This window comes from Rhinatrema bivittatum, chromosome 3, assembly GCF_901001135.1.
Source record: "Rhinatrema bivittatum chromosome 3, aRhiBiv1.1, whole genome shotgun sequence".
Classification (NCBI taxonomy): Eukaryota; Metazoa; Chordata; class Amphibia; order Gymnophiona; family Rhinatrematidae; genus Rhinatrema; species Rhinatrema bivittatum.
In genome coordinates, this window is record NC_042617.1 from 521,875,543 (window position 1) to 521,897,889 (window position 22,347).

General features: G+C 45.1%; 2 protein-coding genes across 2 annotated transcripts in view; one reads left to right on the forward strand and one right to left on the reverse strand.

The window, feature by feature from the left end:
* The window catches only part of LOC115088208 (pre-mRNA-splicing factor PRP46-like), a 273,466-nt gene extending 271,415 nt beyond the window's left edge, over positions 1–2,051 (reverse strand). The window contains exon 1 of the mRNA XM_029596243.1: positions 1,911–2,051. The gene's annotated coding sequence lies outside the window, so the exon portion shown is untranslated. The remainder of the gene's footprint in view (positions 1–1,910) is intronic.
* A 210-nt stretch (positions 2,052–2,261) lies between these two features.
* The window catches only part of CIB4 (calcium and integrin binding family member 4), a 407,942-nt gene continuing 387,856 nt past the window's right edge, over positions 2,262–22,347 (forward strand). The window contains exon 1 of the mRNA XM_029596244.1: positions 2,262–2,352. Within this exon, the coding sequence (XP_029452104.1) occupies positions 2,299–2,352 (54 nt within the window). The 5' untranslated portion in view covers positions 2,262–2,298. The remainder of the gene's footprint in view (positions 2,353–22,347) is intronic.

Below are 22,347 nucleotides of genomic sequence, written 5' to 3' on the forward strand. Positions count from 1 at the left end.
GTTTTCTCTCTGACTCCATCTGCTGGAGGGGAGGCATAACCCAGCTGTCTGGACTGATCCTGGTACGTACTGGGAACCTAGGTTACGTAAGGCGATTAAGGCATAGCTTTTTAATCAAGCATTTACTAAAAGTGATCGAGTTGAATCCTAATCTTATGAGATTCAGCACTTTTTTAATATGTAATTTAAATGTCTATGTTTCTATTTTCATTTTGTTTATAGATATACTTTAATTTTTTTAAAAGCCAGCATAACTTGTTAGACTAAACCCCTATGCACCCTTCTCTTACCATTCCACCATCCACCCCTGCCTCTAAGTCCTCTCTCCCCATCCTCTTTGCAGTTTCTCCCTTTCAAACTTGCCTCCATAGCCTTCCTCCCCCAACTCTGCCTCTGTACCCTCTTCTCCACCTGCCCATCCACACACATCCTTCTTTTTCCTTCAACCCACCTTTCCATCCCTCCCAACCCACCTTTCCCTCAACAACCTTCTGTCTCCCTCCATCCACTCTTCCCTTTCTCTTTTCATATTTTAAAAGTAAAGCACAGGGATTTTCTCCCAGGAAATGTTATACATGGAACCGTACAGGCTACGTGTGCATTAAAGGATTTTGGTGCATGTCATACATTCTGAAACCGTTGGTTTTGTACCTCTTAAGAGCCTTGAACATTGTGCCAAATTTCTAATGCATGTCTGCTCATGTATTACTGCCTAAATATATAATTACATGTATCACTGCCTCACCTTTGGAAAAAAAAAATAAAGGCTTGGTTATTGGACAAGTCTTCCCTTAGATTAAAAAAAAAGCAAAAACTATTCCCTCTACTACCTGAATGCAAGAACTTACTAATTATGAACCCATAACCATTACCAATGGACTACTCAACTTATTCTTACTAATTCAGCACAAAGTGCTTGCCTAATTACTGTATATAAGCATCTGCATGCTTGTACATATCTTTATATTCTTGCTGTTCATTTCACTCAGTGAAGCCTTTATCTACTATATCTTGTTTCAACACAGATGCCCTCTTACATGACAAATTTGCATACACAGGGATCTTCAATCTAGTGATTTTCTCTCATTTATTTATTTTATTTATTTAAATTCTTTTACTATACCGATACTCAAGACGCGGTCTTATCGTACCGGTTTACAATAGAACAGGGGAAACCAATTAACAACTATATAGAAGGTAAAAAGTTACATCAAACAGGGAGCGAAAAACATGGGAGCGGGAGGACAGGAAATATATTTTAAAACGATATCAACTGAAGAGTGCTAAAATAGTCATTGAAAACAATGAAAACAAAAGACAGCGATACAAAATCAGCTAGATTATGCATATTCTCTCATGCATATTCCTTATGGATATCCTAAAACCTGACTGGGTGGGGTTATCAAAACAGGTTCAGAAAACCCTGGAATTGGAAGCAGCATTTGTCCCTATGCTAGAAAGGCCATTAGAGCTGGGGTGAATTAGGCATAACCTTGAAGGCAAAGAAAGGAACAGAAAGAAGACCTCTTTTTCTAGACTCCCCCTCTCCCCCCAACACACAAAAAAAATTAAATTTGTCTCCATTAACATTACTCTCTGGAAAAAAAGTTCTCGTTTTAACAGAAAATTGGACAAAGATTTAAAAGCGTTGCACTGTCACATCTTGTTAAAAGCTTTCAAACGTTCATGCCTAACAATTTAATTCCTTTTCTTTTTATGATAAATATATTTTTTTTTCCTTGACCAATAACAGTACGTGAAACACAGGTCAGACAGGCATGTAACAAGTGCGAAAGTGGAGGAGAGGCGAGATACGGCCACACGCATGTCCGAAAGCGGGGCTTGGAAAATGACAAAATAAACTCTGGATGCCGTTTACGATGTCAACCATCTCCTCTATATTACTTTACCTAACAGCTGAGGCACGGCAGAACCCACTTAAGATTTCACAGAAATCTCGGACGACGACGTCACGCTCCCGCTGCCCCCATTCCCACTGCGCTCGTACGTCTGGCTTCTCGCTCCCCCATCCCCCTTCCTCTCCCTCCTTCACTCACTTCCTCCCCCCACCCCACCCACAAAAGCCAGACACCACCATCGCCAGAGCTCGTGCCAGCAATGCACGCAGTCCCCTGAAACCCAGCCCAGTTAAGGGCGTTTCAGTGAGCGCCGAAATTCGTTGGTCTCCATGGCGACAGCATAAACTCAACCTGCGCTCCTTCAGCCCTGTGGGGGGAGGGGTGGTGCACGAGCTGCTACGGTCGAACCAGTTTTGCCTCTTCTTAAGACATAGGGAGGATGGGGTTAATGGAAAGCGCGTACATGAAGAAGCGGGAATTGATAGAGTATCAGGTCAGCTCTGAAGGTTTGCTTCCTTTCGGTAAAGTTTAGGATTGATGTTGCCCCAGTAGGTCGTCGAGGTACGGGTGAGTTGAGGACTTTAAGGCCAACTCTTGAGAATGGATTGAAGAATGAATATTAGGCTGGGTGTCGGTGTAGTAGCACAAGCAGTCCCAAGTAGAAACGTCACAACCTCTGCTTCTCTTTGCTTTAATTGCGTCCTCCTTTGGTCTGTTTACTGAGTCTCCTTTATTAATATATATTGTTTTATTCTAACTGGTTATAAATCTTATATCGTTATCTTTTATTGTAGCTCAGCTACCCATTTTGAATAATCTTTAGAGTCAGTCAGGACTGCATCCACCTGTTAATTTGAATTTACAGAATGATAGCCATAACTAAGGATGCAAGCAGATTTTAATTCTTATCGGTACTACTCTACTAAGCCCGACCTGAGAAGAAAGAATGGGGCAGTTGCAGGGCTTTCTTCCTCCTGAGAAGAAAAAATGGGGCAGTTGCAGGGCTTGTAGGCAAAGGTAGAACTGTGGAATGAAGAGTACCAGTCCTGAGACCAGGAGTGACCTATGCAAGGGGGTGGGGCCAGGACTGGGTGTGAATTCTCTGTCTCCCAAACACACACCTGTCAGTGCACACTCTTCCTTGTCCCTAATCCAGTAATCTTCTATCCCCAACATCGAGCTGTCCTTTGCCCACCAGAACTGATTTACCCCATTAGCTCTGCTCCATTTCCACCAAAGAACTGATTTACCCCATTAGTTCTGCTCCATTTCCACCAAAAAAGGCTTATTCCAATTATGATCTCACCCATCACTCAACTACTTGATCTGTCTTTATTTTCCTTAACTCTGTTTAATGCCCAATCTCTTTCCAAAAAATCCCACATCCTTAATGACTACCTCCTGGAATCTAAACCAGATATCTGTGCAATCACAGAAACTTGGCTAAAACCCACGGATTCTGTTCTAACTAATCAACTTCCCATGCAAATTTATGACATCATCTCAATCTCAAGAATTAAAGAGGAGGCGGCCTTCTTCTTGCGGCAAAAAGGAGCCTTTATTCTCAGGGAAAGCATCTGGAAACTTAGAGTTTGCCCAATTTGTGCACAACTCTCTTCCTTGAAAAAGGAGCTGACTGAGGTTAAAGCTCAATTAGCTTCAATTACAAGAATTACACCCACATTGCATTACTCAGAAAATAATTCCCCAATACCACAGAAAAACCAGGAGTCAAGAAAAAGAGATTCATTAGGCTCAGGTAGGATAACACATGTGACCCACAGTCACCCATTCTTGACAGATGGGCAGCCAACAAGTATACCCCCCCACTCAAACAGGTCATTAAGGAATTCATTAAAAACCAGGATTACAGTGGGCTCTGGTAGAATTAGACCTGTGATGAGGAGGCACACACTGTACCAAATGCAAAAAGAACAAAAAGCCTTCTCTATATTAAAAACTGAAGATGTTCTTGAGAAAAACATTGAAGTGTTACCAGAAAAGGGAAAAAAACCCCAATGCATGCAGAATTTCAAGATCCATAACCAAAAGAAAAAGCTAATTGAGATGGATAGCTCTGTCATCAGTGGCACAACTGCAAAAGGAAAGAGTGAAGTGAATAACAAATCTCAACTAAAGTCTCATAAGGAGTCCAGGAAAAGCAATAACCTTAAAGAGAGTACCTGGAAAGCTATGACCACAAATGCTCATAGTTTGGGAAATAAAATCCCATATCTGCAGGCCCTAATGACAGAGGCAGAATTGGACATTGTTGCTATCACAGAGACATGGTTCACAGAATCTCATGATTGGGATACAGCAATACCAGGCTATAACTTGTTAAGGAAGGACAGAGTGGATAGAAAAGGGGGAGGTGTGGCTCTTTATGTCAGAAACAATATCCAAGCATCTGATCTGCAAGGAAGTTGGGGCAAGGAAGAAGAACTATGGGTCGACCTAAAAAAAGATGACGGAGCGTCCATTTATATTGGAGTGGTTTACAGGCCTCCAAACCAAAAGGAAGAGCTGGACAGAGATCTGGTTGAAGACATCCACAAGATAGGTAAGAAGGGAGAAGTGGTGATCGTTGGTGACTTTAATATGCCAGATGTAGACTGGAAAATCCCATCTGCAGAATCTAAAAATAGTAGAGCGATACTGGATGCCATGCAAGTAACTTTGTTCAAACAAATGGTATTGGAACCCACGAGAGAAGGAACTATACTCGACTTAGTGCTCTCTAATGGAGATAATGTCTCTGGTGTCCAGGTGGGCACCCACCTCAGCACCAGTGATCATCAAACGGTATGGTTTTATATCACTAAAAGAATATGGAAAAGAACCACAAAGACCCGAGTTTTACAGTTCAAAAACACGGACTTTGAGGAAATGGGGAAGTACCTAGAGGAAGAACTAAAAGGATGGGAGAACGAGAGAGATGTGGATCAGCAGTGGACCAATCTAAAAGGAGCAATCACCAAGGCAACTACTCTATATGTTAGAAATGTAAAGAAAAGCAAAAGAAAATTGAAACCTATCTGGTTCTCAAAGGAGGTGGCTGACAAAATTAAAGCTAAAAGAACAGCATTCAAGAAATATAAAAGATCCCAAAGGGAGGAGCACAAACAAGAATATTTGATTCAACTGAGGGAGACAAAGAAATTAATCAAGTTGGCAAAAAGTCAAGCGGAAGAGAGGATTGCCAAGGAGATAAAAAATGGTGACAAAACATTTTTCAGATATATCAGCGAAAAGAGAAAAGTCCAAAGTGGTATAGTGAAATTGAAAGGTGGAAATGATCAATGTGTGGAGAGAGATGAAGAAATGGCAGAAATATTAAACGAATACTTCAGCTCTGTGTTCACTAAAGAAGACCCTGGAGAAGGACCATCTCTACACAACAAGAAACTGGAGGGAAGTGGAATAGATGAAAATCCTTTTACAGTAGAAAATGTATGGGAAGAGCTAAAGAATCTGAAAGTGGACAAAGCCATGGGGGCCTGATGGGATTCATCAAAGGATACTGAGGGAGCTCAGAGATGTGCTGGCAGGTCCGCTGTGTGACCTGTTCAATAGATCCCTAGAAACGGGAGTGGTGCCGAGTGATTGGAGAAGAGCGGTGGTGGTCCCGCTTCACAAGAGTGGAAACAGAGAGGAGGCTGGTAACTACAGACCGGTTAGCCTCACTTCGGTGGTGGGAAAAGTAATGGAGTCACTGTTGAAAGAGAGAATAGTGAACTATCTACAGTCCAGAGAATTGATGGACCAGAGGCAGCATGAATTCACCAGGGGAAGATCCTGTCAGACAAATCTGATTGACTTTTTTGACTGGGTAACCAAGGAATTGGATCGAGGAAGAGCGCTCGATGTCATCTACTTGGATTTCAGCAAAGCTTTTGATACGGTTCCGCACAGGAGACTGGTGAATAAAACGAGAAGCTTAGGAGTGAGTGCCGAGTTGGTGACCTGGATTGCAAACTGATTGACGGACAGAAGACAATGTGTGATGGTAAATGGAACTTTCTCTGAAGAGAGAGCGGTTTTAAGTGGTGTACCGCAAGGATCGGTGTTGGGACCGGTCCTGTTCAATATCTTTGTGAGCGACATTGCGGATGGGATAGAAGGTAAGGTTTGTCTCTTTGCGAATGACACTAAGATCTGCAACAGAGTGGACATGCCGGAAGGAGTGGAGAGAATGAGACGGGATTTAAGGAAACTGGAAGAGTGGTCGAAGATATGGCAGCTGAGATTCAATGTCAAGAAGTGCAAAGTCATGCATATGGGGAGTGGAAATCCAAATGAACTGTATTCAATGGGGGGGGGGGGGGGGAAAGGCTGATGTGCACAGAGCAGGAGAGAGACCTTGGGGTGATAGTTTCTAATGATATGAAGTCTGCGAAACAATGCGACAAGGCGATAGCAAAAGCCAGAAGAATGCTGGGCTGCATAGAGAGAGGAATATCGAGTAAGAAAAGGGAAGTGATTATCCCCTTGTACAAGTCCTTGGTGAGGCCTCACCTGGAGTACTGTGTTCAGTTCTGGAGACCGTATCTACAAAGAGACAAAGACAAGATGGAAGCGGTACAGAGAAGGGCGACCAGGAAGGTAGAGGGTCTTCATCGGATGACATACGAGGAGAGATTGAAGAATCTAAATATGTACTCCCTGGAGGAAAGGAGGAGCAGGGGTGATATGATTCAGACTTTCAGTTACTTGAAAAACTTTAACGATCCAAAGACAACGACAAACCTTTTCCATCAGAAAAAAATCAGCAGAACCAGAGGTCACGAGCTGAGGCTCCAGGGAGGAAGACTAAGAACCAATGTCAGGAAGCATTTCTTCATGGAAAGGGTGGTGGATGCCTGGAATGCCCTTCCGGAGGAAGTGGTGAAGTCTAAAACTGTGAAGGACTTCAAAGGGGCGTGGGATAAACACTGTGGATCCATCAAGTCTAGAGGGAGTGAATAAAGAGGAGGCAGCAAAACATTGCACGGAGCGGCAGTAGCCACAGAGGCATTCATGGAGCGGGATGCCAGTGGTTGGTGTTCCACTTTCATGGAGCGGAAGGATGGAGGGCTGCCATCTCCAAAAAAAAAAAAACCCAACAAAAACAAACAAAACAAAAAAAAAACAGGGGTGGGTAAGAGTATGGGGCAGGGGTGTGGCCTGCTTATTACAGCGGTTGCTACCCCTAATTGAGCTGGATGTTCACTTGGATACAGATACGGCGCTGCTCTCTACATTGGTGGTGGGGTGGAGGGGAATTAGGGCTGGAGGGTACTGGAAGCCAATAGTAACAGGTGAGAGAGAGAAAAAGGGAAATAAAAAAATGGATAAAGTACATAGCTTGCTGGGCAGCCTGGATGGGCCGTTTGGTCTTCTTCTGCTGTCATTTCTATGTTTCTATAAAGCTAACCCAACAACACTCTAATTCAGTTTCCAATCTGGAATGTGCCTTTTTCAAATCCATTTACCTCCAAATATGCCTGATCTATGCTCCACCAGGAATTCTTGAAGCCGACCCCTCTCCCCTCATCGAATACATCGCAAAACATCTCATACCCGACACACCAGCAATTATAATGGGAGATTTCAACTTACATGTGGACATTTCACCTCACTCTGCCAACTGTGACTCTCTCCTATCGTCCCTCAACTACATGGGATTCAAACAGATTGTTAACACCCCCACTCATAAAGCAGGCCATACACTGGACCTAATCTTCATTAATGAAGGAATCTCTCTCTCCTCCATACCCGTATGTTCTGCATCCCCTGGTCGGACCTTCAGATCATCACTACTACCCTCGAGACTTTAAACCTTCCTTCTCTCTCCTTCCCGAAAACTACAATACAATTCAGAAAACTCTGCTCTTTGGATCTCCTAGGTAACCACCTCTCTAAGGAACTGACACAACTGGACCTTTCAGACGCAACTACTGCCACCTCATCTTGGTTCAAAATAATCAACAAAGTAGCAGAAGTAACGTGCCATCTCACTGCAAAAGTGCTACACCCTTCCCCGGGCAACAGGAAAGCGTGGTTCACACCTGAATTAAAGTCCCTCAAACAAGACCTCAGAAATAAAGAACACAGATGGCGAAAAAACCCCTCCTCCTCTACCCTTGCTGTCTACAAAGCAACTCTAAACGCCTATAGAAACACCATTCACAAAACTAAGAAAGATTTCTTTGCCAAAAAAATCCACCACTTCATCTTTGACTTCAAAGCTCTGTTCTCCTATGTCTCGGCCCTCACCAAACCTACCCCACCAACTTTTCCAGACGACCAAGCTCTCAGTAAAGCCATAGAACTTGCAAAATACTTCGAAAACAAAATCATCAATCTCATTAACCCTTTCTCTTCCCCCACACCTCTTCCCCTCAACGAACAGCATCTCTCAAAGTCTTAGAGACTACTTCTTCACTTGAAATAGAAAATATCCTCAAGAAACTCAAACCTTCCTCTCACCCCATAGACATCGTTCCTTCAAACCTCCTCATCTCCATCCCGAAAATCATTGCAAAACCTATTGTAGACATTATCAACTGCTCTCTAACTCAAGGACTAGTTCCAGACACCTTAAAGCTTGCCATTTTAAAACCTCTACTAAAAAAACCCAACCTGCTAACAGATGACCCTGCAAACCTCCGCCCGATTGCCAACTTCCCGCTCATTGCCAAACTTATGGAGAAAATCGTCAATAAACAACTCTCGGAATACTTGGAGGAACACAAGATTCTAGCTCCTTCTCAATTTGGATTCCATAAATCTCTTAACACAGAATCCCTTCTAATTTCCCTCACAGACTATTATCATGAACATGGATAAAAGACAACCGCATCTACTGGCTCTTCTAGATCTGTCTTTGGCTTTCGACACCATCAACCACACAATTCTCCTTGACCGTCTTGCAGATATAGGCATCTCTGCTACGGCTCTCAGCTGGTTCAAATCCTTCCTTTGCAACAGAGCTTTCAAGGTCAAAATCAACAATAAAGAATCTCAACCGGTTACCTGTAACTATGGAGTCCCACAAGGATCTTCCCTTTCACCAACCCTCTTCAACATTTACCTTCTACCTCTTTTCCAACTACTCTCTAAGCTAAAGCTCACTCATTATCTCTATGTGGATGATATACAAATTCTCATACCGATTACTTAATCTCTACATAAAACCCTAAGCTTCTGGAATAGCTGCCTCCAATCAATCAACACGCTCCTCTCCAGTCTCAATATAGTCCTCAACACCAATAAGACGGAAATCCTCATAATCTCCAAAGACGACAACAATCCTCTTCTAAATGGTCCATTACTGTTGCCTCCCTCTAACCTTAATCACTCGCCCCACGTAAGAGATCTTGGTGTTCTTTTGGATAACCAACTCAACCTCAAAAAAATTTGTAAACAACACCACCAAGGTATGCTTCTTCAAACTGCAAGTCCTAAAAAAACTGAAACCCCTCCTACATTTTCATGACTTTCGCCTGGTACTTCAATCTATACTCTTCTCAAAAATCGATTATTGCAACTCTCTGCTCCACGGCCTTCTAGCAAACACCATCAAACCTCTACAGATGGTGCAGAACTCAGCGGCCAGGATTTTGACGAACACAGTGGAGTTGCCGCAATAAAATCTATAATTGACTTATGCACAAAAGTGTTTGAAAATATTCTGATTGGGACTTAAATCCTGTTTATCTGCACTTTCTCTGGTTGGATTTTTCTGAAGTGCAGTACTTGCTCGTCTCTTTTTTGGTAATTGAAGTCTCCCATTATTACTGCACTACCAATTTGGTTAGCTTCCCTAATTTCTCTTAGCATTTCACTGTCCGTCTCACCATCTTGACCAGGTGGACGGTAGTATACACCTATCACTATAGTCTTCCCCGACACACAAGGGATTTCTACCCATAAAGATTCAATTGTGCATTTAGTCTCATGCAGGATGTTTATCCTGTTGGACTCTATGCCATCCCGGACATAAAGGGCCACACCACCTCCCGGGTGCTCCTCTCTGTCATTGCGATATAATTTGTTCCCTGGTATAGCACTGTCCCATTGGTTGTCCTCCTTCCACCATGTCTCTGAGATGCCAATTAAGTCTATGTCATCATTCACAGCTATACATTCTAATTCTCCCATCTTACTTCTTAGACTTCTGGCATTAGCATACAAACATTTCAAAGTTTGTTTTTTGTTTGTATTTTCATTCTGCTTTTTAATTGATAGGAATAAGTTAGAATTTTTTAGCTCAGGTGAGTTTTTAGTTACAGGAACTTGGACTACTTTTCTTATTATTGGAACCTCACTGTCGGGATGCCCTAATTCTAATGCATCATTTGTATCCTTTGAAGATAACTCTCTCCGAACCATGCGCTGCTGAGCGACTGTCGGCTTTCCCCTTTGTTCTAGTTTAAAAGCTGCTCTATCTCCTTTTTAAAGGTTAGCGCCAGCAGTCTGGTTCCACCCTGGTTAAGATGGAGCCCATCCCTTCAGAAGAGACTCCCCCTTCCCCAAAAGGTTCCCCAGTTCCTAACAAAACTGAATCCCTCTTCCTTGCACCATCGTCTCAACCACGCATTGAGACTCCGGAGCTCTGCCTGCCTCTGGTGACCTGTGTGTGGAACAGGGAGTATTTCAGAGAATGCTACCCTGGAGGTTCTGGATTTAAGTTTTCTACCTAAGAGTCTAAATTTGGCTTCCAGAACCTCCCTCCCATATTTTCCTATGTCGTTGGTGCCCATATGTACCACTTCAGCCAGCTCCTCCCCAGCACTGTCTAAAATCCTATCTAGGTGACGCGTGAGGTCCGCCACCTTCGCACCAGGTAGGCATGTTATCAGGCGATCTTCACACCCACCAGCCACCCAGCTGTCTACATTCCTAATAATCGAATCACCTACTATGACGGCCGACCTAACCCTTCCCTCCTGGGTAGTAGGCCTTGGGGAGATATCCTCGGTACGAAAGGATAGTGCATCACCTGGAGAGCAGGTCCTTGCTACAGGATCCTTTCCTGCTACACCAGGTTGATGCTCTCCAATCATGAGACCTTCTTCCTCCAAGGCTGCTCAGAGCTGCCAGCCTGAAGTTCTCCTCCCAGAACTTATCCAATCCTTTTTTAAACACAGCTATACTAACTGAACTAACCACGTTCTCTAGCAACAAATTCCAGAGTTTAATTGTGCATTGAGTGAAGAAGAACTTTCTCCGATTAGTTTTAAATGTGCCACATACTAACTTCATGGAGTGCCCCCTAGTCTTTCTATTATCTGAAAGACTAAATAACCGATTCACATCTACCCATTCTAGACCTCTCATGATTTTAAACACCTCTATCATACCCCCACCTCAGCTTGGCATTTTTTTTGTAGTGCTTACAAGCCCCCCATTGCAAACATGAAAGTGGCGAAAAACAGTTAAACACTTTTTGACAAGCCACATCTGAAGTCATTATTCTTGTTCTCTGTTTTTGATTTTTTTTATCAAAAGCAGTTTTGTAAGTACTAAGAACATTATAATCTTGTACTTGTTTTCCTAGAAAAAAAACTAAGTCAGATAAAAGATTGTGAGCTACAAGATTATCTTCGAAGGGACAGAGACTCGGTGGAGGCGGTCCAGAGAAGGGCGACCAAAAAGGTGGATGGTTTTCATCGAATGACTTATGAGGAGAGACTGAAGAATCTAAATATGTATACCCTGGAGGAAAGGAAGAGCAGGGGTGATATGATACAGACATTCAGATACTTGAAAGGTTTTAATGATACAAAGTCAACGACAAGCCTTTTCCGTTGGAAAAAAATCAGCAGAACCAGGGGTCACAATTTAAAACTCCAGGGAGGAAGACTCAGAACCAGTGGCAGGAAGTATTTCTTCACGCAGAGGGTGGTGGATGCCTGGAACACCCTTCCGGATGAGGTGTGAAGACCAAAACTGTGAAGGATTTCAAAGGGGCGTGGGATAAACACTGTGGATCCATAAAGCCTGGAGGATGGGAATGAAGAGAAGAGGTATGGGGGTGGCTTGCGGGAATGATGGCACTACCTGGTGATTAATACTATTATTCAATAAACGTTCACACGGTTAATGCGACTCCAACATGGCTCTATGCTTCAACGGCAAGAGGAAATTTGGAAAAGAGGATTTGCATTCCGGCAACAACCAACAAGGTAGCACAGTCTGGGTAAATAGTAGCTTGCTTGTTGCGGCGGTTACTACCCCGAACCAATTAAGTCTGTTACTTCACTTGGAACGCATATCCAGCGCAGCTCACTGCTTCAACGGCAGGGAGAATGAAGAAAAGAGGATTTATATTCAGACAACAACCAGCAAGGACTGAATTGCACAGTCTAGGTAAACAAATAAGCGTGGGAGTAGCTTGCTTATCTCGGCGGTTACTACCCCTAACAAATTAAGCCTGATACTTCACTTTGAATGCATATCCAGCGCAGCTCACTGCTTCAACGGCAGGGGGGGGATGAAGAAATAGGATTTACATCCAGACAACATCTAACAAGGCATTGATCTGAGCAGTATGAGTATACAAACATCGGGGTAACTTGCTCGATACGACGGTTATTACCCTCAAACATTAAGCCTTATACTTCACTTTGATGCAGCTCCAACACTGCTCTCTGCATCAATGGCAGGGGTGGAAGGAAATTAGAATAAAAAAGTTACCAATAAGGGCCCCTGAACTCAGCGGTCGGAGTAACAGATAAGTATGAGAAAATAAGTGTGAAAGCTTGCTGGGCAGACTGGATGGGCCTATTGGTCTTCTTCTGCCTACATTTCTTTAAGATTAGAACATTTTTTATCCGAAATAAGGCCAGTTTACATTCCTTCTAATTGCAAGCATAAATAACCTAATATACATATGAGGCAAAAATAATTAGCATGGAAGCTGAGAGCAAATTACTATAAATCTATTCAGATCGTTTGATTACAATAGAAAACCAATCATAGAGATTTTGGCAAATTTGTAATCTAGTTTAGGGGTGATGAAACAAGCGTGGAAATCCTATAAATAGTCTTGCTATCAGTAAAGTCACTTGAGAGAGAGTGTTATATCAGTGCTTTGCATAGCATGCTTCTTCTCTCTCTAAGGTATACCATATACTATTATGTAGTATTTTTATATAAGAAGTTTGTTTCCTCTACAGCTGGTGGTTCTATGCATCTATTTTCAGAAAACTACACCATCTTTCCCTCTCACTTCTGTAGGGAGTTAATGTAGAGTGGAGGCGGCTCGGGCTCGGCGGGTTGAACAGCCTTTGTCTAGGTTCTGTTCCTGAGGCTCAGTTCTGTTAGCTACCGTATTTTTCGCTCCATAAGACGCACCTGACCATAAGACGCACCTAGGATTCAGAGGGGGAAAATAAAAAAAAAAAAAAATTGTGCTAAACCGGCTCTGCGTCTGGGCGTCTTATGGAGCAAATTAGGGGAGTGCATAGTTTTTTTTTTTCTCCCCATTTTGTTTTCGGGTCTGGGGAGGGCCATTTCGGTCCACTCCCCAGATCAGAAAATTTTTCTTTCTGTGGGAACCCCCAAAACCCCCCCCCCCCCATCCCTTTAAATTAACAACCTCCACCCCCCTGACCCCCCCAAGACCTGCCGAATTAATTTCCTGCAACCCCCCACCCTCCTGACCCCCCCAAGACCTGCCGAATTAATTTCCTGCAACCCCCCACCCTCCTGACCCCCCCCAAGACCTGCCAAACGTCCCTGGTGGTCCAGGAGCGGTCCGGGAACGATCTCCTGGGCGTGAGCCGTCGGCTGCCAGTAAACAAAATGGCGCCGACGGCCCTATGCCCTCACTATGTCACTGAGACCGACCGCTGCTATTGGTCGGTCTCAGTGACATAGTGAGGGCATAGGGCCGTCGGCGCCATTTTGTTTACTGGCAGCCGACGGCCCTATGCCCTCACTATGTCACTGAGACCGATCGCTGCTATTGGTCGGTCTCAGTGACATAGTGAGGGCATAGGGCCGTCGGCTGCCAGTAAACAAAATGGCGCCGACGGCCCTATGCCCTCACTATGTCACTGAGACCGACCAATAGCAGCGGTCGGTCTCAGTGACATAGTGAGGGCATAGGGCCGTCGGCGCCATTTTGTTTACTGGCAGCCGACGGCTCACGCCCAGGAGATCGTTCCCGGACCGCTCCTGGACCCCCGCTGGACCACCAGGGACGTTTGGCAGGTCTTGGGGGGGTCAGGAGGGTGGGGGGTTGCAGGAAATTAATTCGGCAGGTCTTGGGGGGGTCGGGGGGGGGTGTTTGTTAGATTTTTGTTTGGTTTTTTTTTTTATATTCGCTCCATAAGACGCACATACATTTTCCCCCCACCTTTGGGGGAAAAAAAGTGCGTCTTATGGAGCGAAAAATACGGTACATAGTAGCCTATGGCAGCAAATTTTTCCCGCACGCTGGCATGTACGCACTTTCTTGCTGCGCAGCAGTGCATGGACATAGGCGTGCACAGGAATGGGTACTTGTACACGTAAGATGGCCGCCTATGTTTGTGCACGTATTGGCATGTGGGGGTTACTAGTGCATGTACGCCCACGACCTAGTTTAGGCGCACAATTGTGTGCGGAGGTTCTTGTGCGTGTACGACCAGGGTCTATTTTTGAACACATATTTTGCATGTGTACTTCCATGGGGAGCGTGAAAGAGGCCACATAGAGCACAGAGCAGAAAAGCTAAGGTAACAGGAACCAAAAAAGGGAAATCTACTCACCTTGCTGTCAGTGCAACTTGCCATATAATGGCAATTCAGTAATGGCAATCTCTACACCAGTGTCAGCACTGTTTGGATGCACAAGGCGAATTGTCTACTACAGATCTTGCTAATGTTGGGCTGTTCCCCTCGGATTCTGCTAACTCTGGATGAGAGTGTAGCAGAAGGCTACACAGCCGTTGTGTCCACTCAATCCTTGTTCCAGGTAACAGTGACCTCTCTGGGAGAAAGGTCGGAGAGTGTCAGGTTTGGGCCTATGGGCCCCGTTTGGATCCATCATCCTTTTTTTCCTGGATGGAAATTTTTTCAGGACCTGCAGAATTTTTCTACAAAGCCGGGAGAAGGGAAGCAACCTGCTGTGAAGGGTTTGCGTACTCGAAGCTTCCACTTCTCAGCCTCTGTAGGCAAGCACTGCAGGGAAGCTTTTCCTTGGTAATGTTCAGAGGGATGTGGAGGATGACTCCTAAAGGGATTTGGATTCTCTCCTTTGAAGAGGGAGAAATCCCACCAGATTCGGAACCGCATTGGACTCTATTCCACTAGAGTTGCCAAGTCTATTGAAGCAGACCCTGAAAGCACTCAGTGTCAACGGGGGTGACACTACTGGACTTGGAAAAGAAGGATCCCATATTGGTCACCTTTTGCAATGCATCATGTTTCTTTACACTCCTGAATCCAATTCAAGGATGACTGACCCTTGAATGGAGCGCCCTGAGACAAGTTTGAAAGGGAGCATGCATTAGTGGGTTTTGTACACTTTGGTTCCAAAGGCAAGGGTTCAGTTGCGATTTCCAAAGGTGGATATCTTGATATGTGCTCTTTCCAGGTGAACTGCCATTCCAGCGGAAGGACCTTTGAGGCTATGGCACTGCATCGCAGATTGCTTATTAGTGCTGCCTTGTAGCCTGGGTTGGTTTGAGTCTCTCTCAGGAAACATAATGAGTGGGGTTCAATATCAGATTCTTGATGGACTGGGGCGGTGCATTCTTAGCCATTGCAAGCATTGACTTGGTGCGAATGGCAGCTGGAGGGATGGCTTCAGTGACAGCGGCTACATGCCTGTTGTAGCTGCAAAATTGGTTGGCAGAGACTGTTTCTGAGTCTAATCTCACAATGTTTCCCTTTAAGGATTCTCCTTTATTTAGCCGTGAGTAGGAAAAAATGACAAAAAGCTGAGAGGAATCCATTGGCTGAGGACAAGAAGGAGGCATCCATTGGCTGAGCACAAGAAGTCGGCATCACGTCCTTTTGGGGCGAAAGGCCGCTCCAGGAATTCCTGGAGGCTTTGTCCTTACACAGGAGTATCTACTCAAAGGTCTCGTCCCTGTAGAAGATCCCAGGCATTTTGGCCTATAAAACCTCAGAAGGAGTCGGGCTCTAAGAACTGAGCGCAATGAAGGTGTGAGGGCTTACCTACTGGTTCAGTAGATAGGCAGGACATCTCTCTCGCTTTTATCGGAGGTGAGTTCTGATTAAAATGGACCAGTGGGTCCTGTAAGTGGTGAAAGATGACTGTGCTCTGGAGCTTCTCCGAATTCCTTCGGATACCTTTATGGTCTCTCCATGCAACTCTCTACAGAAGGGAGTGTAGGTGGAGACTACTTTAAAGAGTCTATTAGATTGATGTCCGGAGTTCCTGTTCCCAGATTGCACAAAATAAGGTGCGATATCCCAGTTGTTTTGTCATTCCAAGGAAAGAAGAAGGATCTTCCCAGCCTATCCTGGATTTCAGAGCAGCCAATCTTCTTTTGATGGGGTCATATTTCAGTAGAGAAACTGTACCTCCCTTAATAATGGAAGTGCAAACTGGAGAATTTCTCACATTTCTTGTTCAGACAGAGGCATATCTACATATTCCCATTTGCCAGGAGCATCGTTCTGGGACATCATTATCAGGTTGAAGCACTGTACCTTCGAACTGGCTACTGCACCTAGGACCTTACTTCAAGGTCATCTGCACAAGGAGAACATTCTAGGCCATCTGTACTGAGATGACTAGTTGATCTATTTATTTATTTATATATTTACTATTTACATATCTTTTTTATACCACATATGGAAAAACTGCTAAGTGGCGCACAACATAAAAAATGACAACAAAATCAAGTAATTAACTTTTCCAACAAAATGATGCAACATAAAAATAAGTAAACAAAATCAAATAATTTTCATATCAAACAAAACACCATCAAAATAACACAATTAATAAAAAATTTGATTTGAGCCAAGCATGTGTTGCGCTCGGAGGTGGACCCTTGTCCTGGAGCAGGGGAAGACGGCCTCCTGGTAGGGACCAGGAAGCACCTGCCCCCAGGGGGCAGAGCACTGGAGGAGACAGAGGCTGGGATGAGCTTCACCACTGGGATGAGCTTCACCCCGGGTGGAACCCATAGGGACCCGGGCCACTTGGACTTAGGTGGGCCTTGCAGGGTCTCCTGGAGAGATGGTAGACTGGCGTTCCCACGGGCAGGGAAGGAGCGCATTCGGGTACAGAGCTGGAGGTCAGGTGTAGCAAGGAAGACCAGAACAGCGTAGGCAATGACAAGGCAAGGGACAGAGCCAGAATCAGAAGACATAGTCAGTCAGGCTAAGGTCAAATACCAGGAATCAGTCCGAGAGGGGTCAACGTGGCAAAGTCTGGTTCCGGCGGTCAAGCGAGGTCACAGGCAGGCTGAGGTCAGAAGGCAAGCAGCAGACAGAGTAGTCAAGGAGCAAACTGAGGTCAGAAGGCAGGCAGCAGGCAGAGTGGTCAAGTAGCAGGCTAAGGTCAGTACCAGAGAGACAATCTGAAGGTACTACCTGGGGAGACGAACAGACGAACACAGGAACAGAAGGACACTGGGAACAGGAGGATGCAGGAACAGACAAATACAGGAACAAGGCTGGAACGAGACTGGAACGAAGTTGGAACAAGACTGGAACAAACCTGGAACGAGACTAGAACAAGCTTAGAACGCAGTGACAATCTAGCAGAACAAACCCGATTGCCAAGGCAAGGAAGTGCAGGCAGAAACTTCCTTAAATAGTTCCTTCAATCAGGGACCTAGGACCTGCCCCTGGCCCTACAAGAGGCCGGGCGGTCCGCACGTGCACTTAGGGGCGTGGCCAACACCACTGACGATGCCGGACTCCGGTGTGAGGCCTGGTTCGCAGTAGAAGGCCCAGCAACCGCCGCCGCAGGACGATGGGGCCTAGCGGAACTTGTGGCTGCAGCTGGGGAGGCCAAACCAGGACCTGCTGAGGAGCCAGAGAGGTGAGCAGGCCCGTGCGTGGGCCGGACGCGGACAGGGCGCGCAACAGCATGCAGGAGAGATTTGCTTGTCTTCTCGCACAGTGTTCTCCTTGTTTCAGGAACTAGGCTGGGTGGTGACCTTTATAAAGAACAGTTTACGGTCGCCTCAGACACGAGTATTTCTTTGTGCCATTCAATACAGAACAGGGTAGAGCTTTTTTCTGCCAATAAGTCACATTTAGCACTTAATTGCTCAAGTTTGTGCCCGGAGAAGGACTATTCGCCTGACAGTGTGGGCTTATCTACAAGTTGGCATCCACATTAGATGTTATCCCCTGGGCAGGGAAGCACATGCGGCCCCTTCAGGACACATTGCTCTGCTGGTGGAAATCCATGGGCACAAGACTATACAGATAGTCCCCACTTGCCATTGGGGATGAGCATCCAGTTGCAGTGGTAGTTATGAGCAAATCTTCTCAAGAAGGGTGTTACGATTCGTAGATGGTGGATCCAAGAATAACCCCCAGTCTTACCTAGCCACGGTCGTTCCTGGGTTCTGCAGCAAGGACAGTCGACCAGTACTGCGTCAGAGCAGTATAGCGAAAGCGAGGTCCTGTTCCAATCCCAGTCAAAAGGCAGGCAGCAGACAGACAGGTTCGGTCTCCAGTCCAAGTTGAGGGCAGGCAGCAGACAGACAAGTTCAGTAAGCACTCCAAGTCAGAAGGCAGGCAGCAGGCAGGCAGGTCCAGTAAACAGTCCAAGTCAGACGGCAGGCAGCAGACAGGCACGTCCAGTAAGCACTCCAAGTCAGACGGCAGGCAGCAGGCAGGCAGGTCCAGTAAGCACTCCAATTCAGACGGCAGGCAGCAGGCAGGCAGATCCAGTAAGCACTCCAAGTCAGACGGCAGACAGCAGGCAGGCAGGTCCAAGGTCTAATCCGAGTCCAAACAGGCAGGCAAGAAGTAGCAACACCACTGAGCACCAGCACAGCAAGCCTGCAGCTGAGGCAATGCTGTGCTGGGCTCAGCTCTTTAAATAGTATTTTTTCGCGCGCAAACATGTAGATCTCCGGGAGGGCATCTGACGTCGGCTGGTGGGCGGAGCTTGCGCGCGAGTCGTGTCGGCCCGAGCTGCCACTGGCAGTCGCTGATGATTGGTGGTGACGACCCTCCCTGCCCGAGGACACCGCGAGGTAACAGTACCTCCCCCACAAAGGCTCTCTCCCCTGGTCTAGGGTGAGGTTTGAGTGGAAAGCGTCTATGGAAATCTCGTAATAAATGAGGGGCGTTTATATTATGGGCTGGTTCCCAGGAGTTCTCCTCCGGGCCATAATTTTTCCATGAAAGTAAATATTGTAGAACTCCCCTTACCCGTCGGACATCAAGGATTTCTTTTACTTCATATTGGTTATTATCTGATAGAACAGATGGGTTCTTCAACTTCTTCCTTCTAGAAGGCCAAGATAGTATTACTGGTTTCAATAATGAAATATGAAACACATCATGAATGCGCAATGTAGATGGTCGTTGAAGTTTAAAAGACACCTCATTGATCTGTTTGTCAATGGGGAAGGGCCCAATAAACCAAGGCGCAAATTTCAGAGAGGGAATACGCAATTTGAGATTACGGGTGCTCAACCACACCAAGTCCCCCAGTTTAGGCGGAATTTCCAATCTCCTCTTTTTATCTGCTTGTCTTTTCATCTGGATAGAAGCTTTTCGTAAAAGGTCCTGCGTTTGTTCCCATAAGGTAGTCATGGAATGGACTACTTGCTCCACTGCTGGGCAAGACGAGGGGGCGGTAAGAGGAAGAGGGATTCTTGGATGTCTTCCAAAGACTAGAAAGAAAGGTGATGATGTAGAAACGTGATGAACATGATTATTATGGCAAAACTCAGCCCATGGCAATAAGGAGGCCCAATCATCTTGGCGTTGGTTAACGTAACAGCGTAAAAATGTCTTGAGTGTTTGATTCGTTCGTTCCGTTAACCCATTAGACTGAGGATGATATGCGAAAGAGAAATTTATATCTATCCTGAATTTTTTGCAGAGATCCCTCTAAAAACGTGCCGTGAACTGAACTCCTCTGTCGGAAATGATACTAGCTGGCAACCCATGAATTCGGAAGATATGCTGTACAAATAGCCGCCCCAACTCTGGTGCAGAGGGTAATCCGGGCAAGAGAATGAAATGTGCCATTTTGGAAAATCGATCAATTACAACCCAAATTACGGAGTTACCCTCCGAAAGAGGGAGATCAGTGATAAAGTCCGTTGCTATATGAGTCCAGGGCTGTTTAGGAACTGGAAGAGGTTGCAATAGACCCGTGGGTCTCTGTCTAGAGGTTTTCTGGACCACACATGTGGGGCATCATTCCACATATTTTTTAACGTCAGTTGCCCATCGTGGCCACCAATAGTGGCGAGAAACCAGGTTCTTAGTAGTGAGTGTGCCAGGGTGTCCAGAAAAAAGGGAATCATGGGCCCATTGTAGTACTTTAAGGCGTAAGTGTCTGGGTACTACAGTCTTCCCTGCTGAACAGAGTAGTTGCTACGGTTATGCGGGCTGGATTGATGATATGCCGAAGTGGCTCAGGATTGTCATCAGGGAGAAAACTCCTGGATAACGCATCAGCGTGTACATTTCTTTCTGAAGGGCAGAAATGCAATTTAAAATGAAATCTGCTGAAGAAGAGTGCCCAACGGGCCTGCCGTGGATTCAGACGCTGAGCATGGGACAGATAGGCCAGGTTCTTATGGTCAGTATAAATGTCGATGGGGAATTTAGCCCCCTCCAGCAGATGACGCCATTCTTCAAGTGCCAATTTAATAGTTAACAGTTCCCGGTCCCTGATGGTATAGTTTTTCTCAGCAGGAGAGAACTTTTTAGAAAAAAAGGCACATGTGCCTAATTTCCCTGAGTCAGAAGATTGCAAAAGGATTGCCCCAACTCCTAGGGTGGACGCGTCAACTTCCAGAATAAATGGCTTATCTGAATCAGGGCGTTGTAAACAGGGGTCTTTCACAAATTCCTCTTTTAAGCGTTGGAAGGCTTGAATATCCTCAGGAGGCCAAGTACGATTTGTAGCTCCCTTCTTAGTTAAAGTAGTGAGTGGTGCAACTAGTGTGGAATATCCAGGAATAAATTGGCGATAATAATTGGAGAAGCCCAAAAATCGCTGTAAAGCCTTCAGCCCCAGTGGTTGAGGCCACTCTAGTATAGCCTTAAGTTTGTCAGGGTCCATGCGGAGACAGTCTTGAGACACTATATATCCCAGAAAGGGTAATTGTTGTTGATGAAAAAGGCATTTCTCCAATTTCGCATAGAGTTTATTTTCCTGAAGACGTTGAAGTACTTATTTAACATGAAGTTGATGCTGATGTTCAGTTTTGGAGAAGATTAAAATGTCATCAAGATATACAATAACATGAGAGTAAAGAAGGTCTCTGAAAATGTCATTAATCATGGTTTGGAAAACTGCTGGGGCATTACATAGTCCAAAGGGCATAACCAAATACTCGTAGAGTCCATCTTGTGTGTTAAAGGCGGTTTTCCACTCATCCCCTTCACGTATTCTGATTAGATTATAAGCTCCTCGAAGATCAAGTTTAGTGAAAATTTGTGCTCCCTTTAGTCGATCAAAACGTTCTGTGATAAGTGGAATGGGATATCGATTCTTTCTTGTAATGCTATTAAGTCCTCTGTAATCAATACAGGGTCGTAACGACCTGTCTTTCTTTTGAACAAAAAAAAATCCGGTGCCCGCTGGTGATGATGAAGGTCTGATAAATCCCTTATCCAGGTTTTCCTGGATATATTGTTTCATAGCTTCGGATTCTGGTTCTGACAAGGCGTAAACCCTGCCTCTGGGAGGAATTTTATCCGGAATCAATTGTATTCCACAGTCGTAATTGCGATGAGGAGGTAAAACTTCTGCTTGCTGTTTACTGAACACGTCGCTGAAGCATAAATCTGTGGTATTGCAGATGGAACGGCTAGTGAACATACTACCGTGGGGCTGGGTGGACGAATCAGTTGTATACAATTTTGATAACAGGTTTTACTCCAAGAAGCCAACTGAGAAGTTCCCCAATCGATTTGGGGTTGATCTTGTCTCAACCAAGGTAGGCCCAAAATCACTTGATTGATAGAGGCCGGAAGTACATACAATTGGATAATTTCCTGATGTAGTATTCCAGTAGTTAATTTGACAGGTTTGGTAATTTGAAAAATTTTATTCGCCAGAGGTTGTCCAGAGACTGAAGAGACGGTGAGGGGAACGGCCAATAGTTCCATAGGAATTTGATACTGTTGAACGATCTGTTCCTCAATGAAGTTGCCGGCCGCCCCTGAATCCAAAAAGGCCTGTAGATGAATGGTGTCGTTGTGGAGAGAAATGGAAACTGGGATTAAGATTTGTGGAGAGGGTAAGATGTGACCCAGGGAGCCTCTCCTACCAACCCTAGGTCCGGGAGTTTCCCAACTTATTTGGGCATTTGTTAATGAAGTGTCCA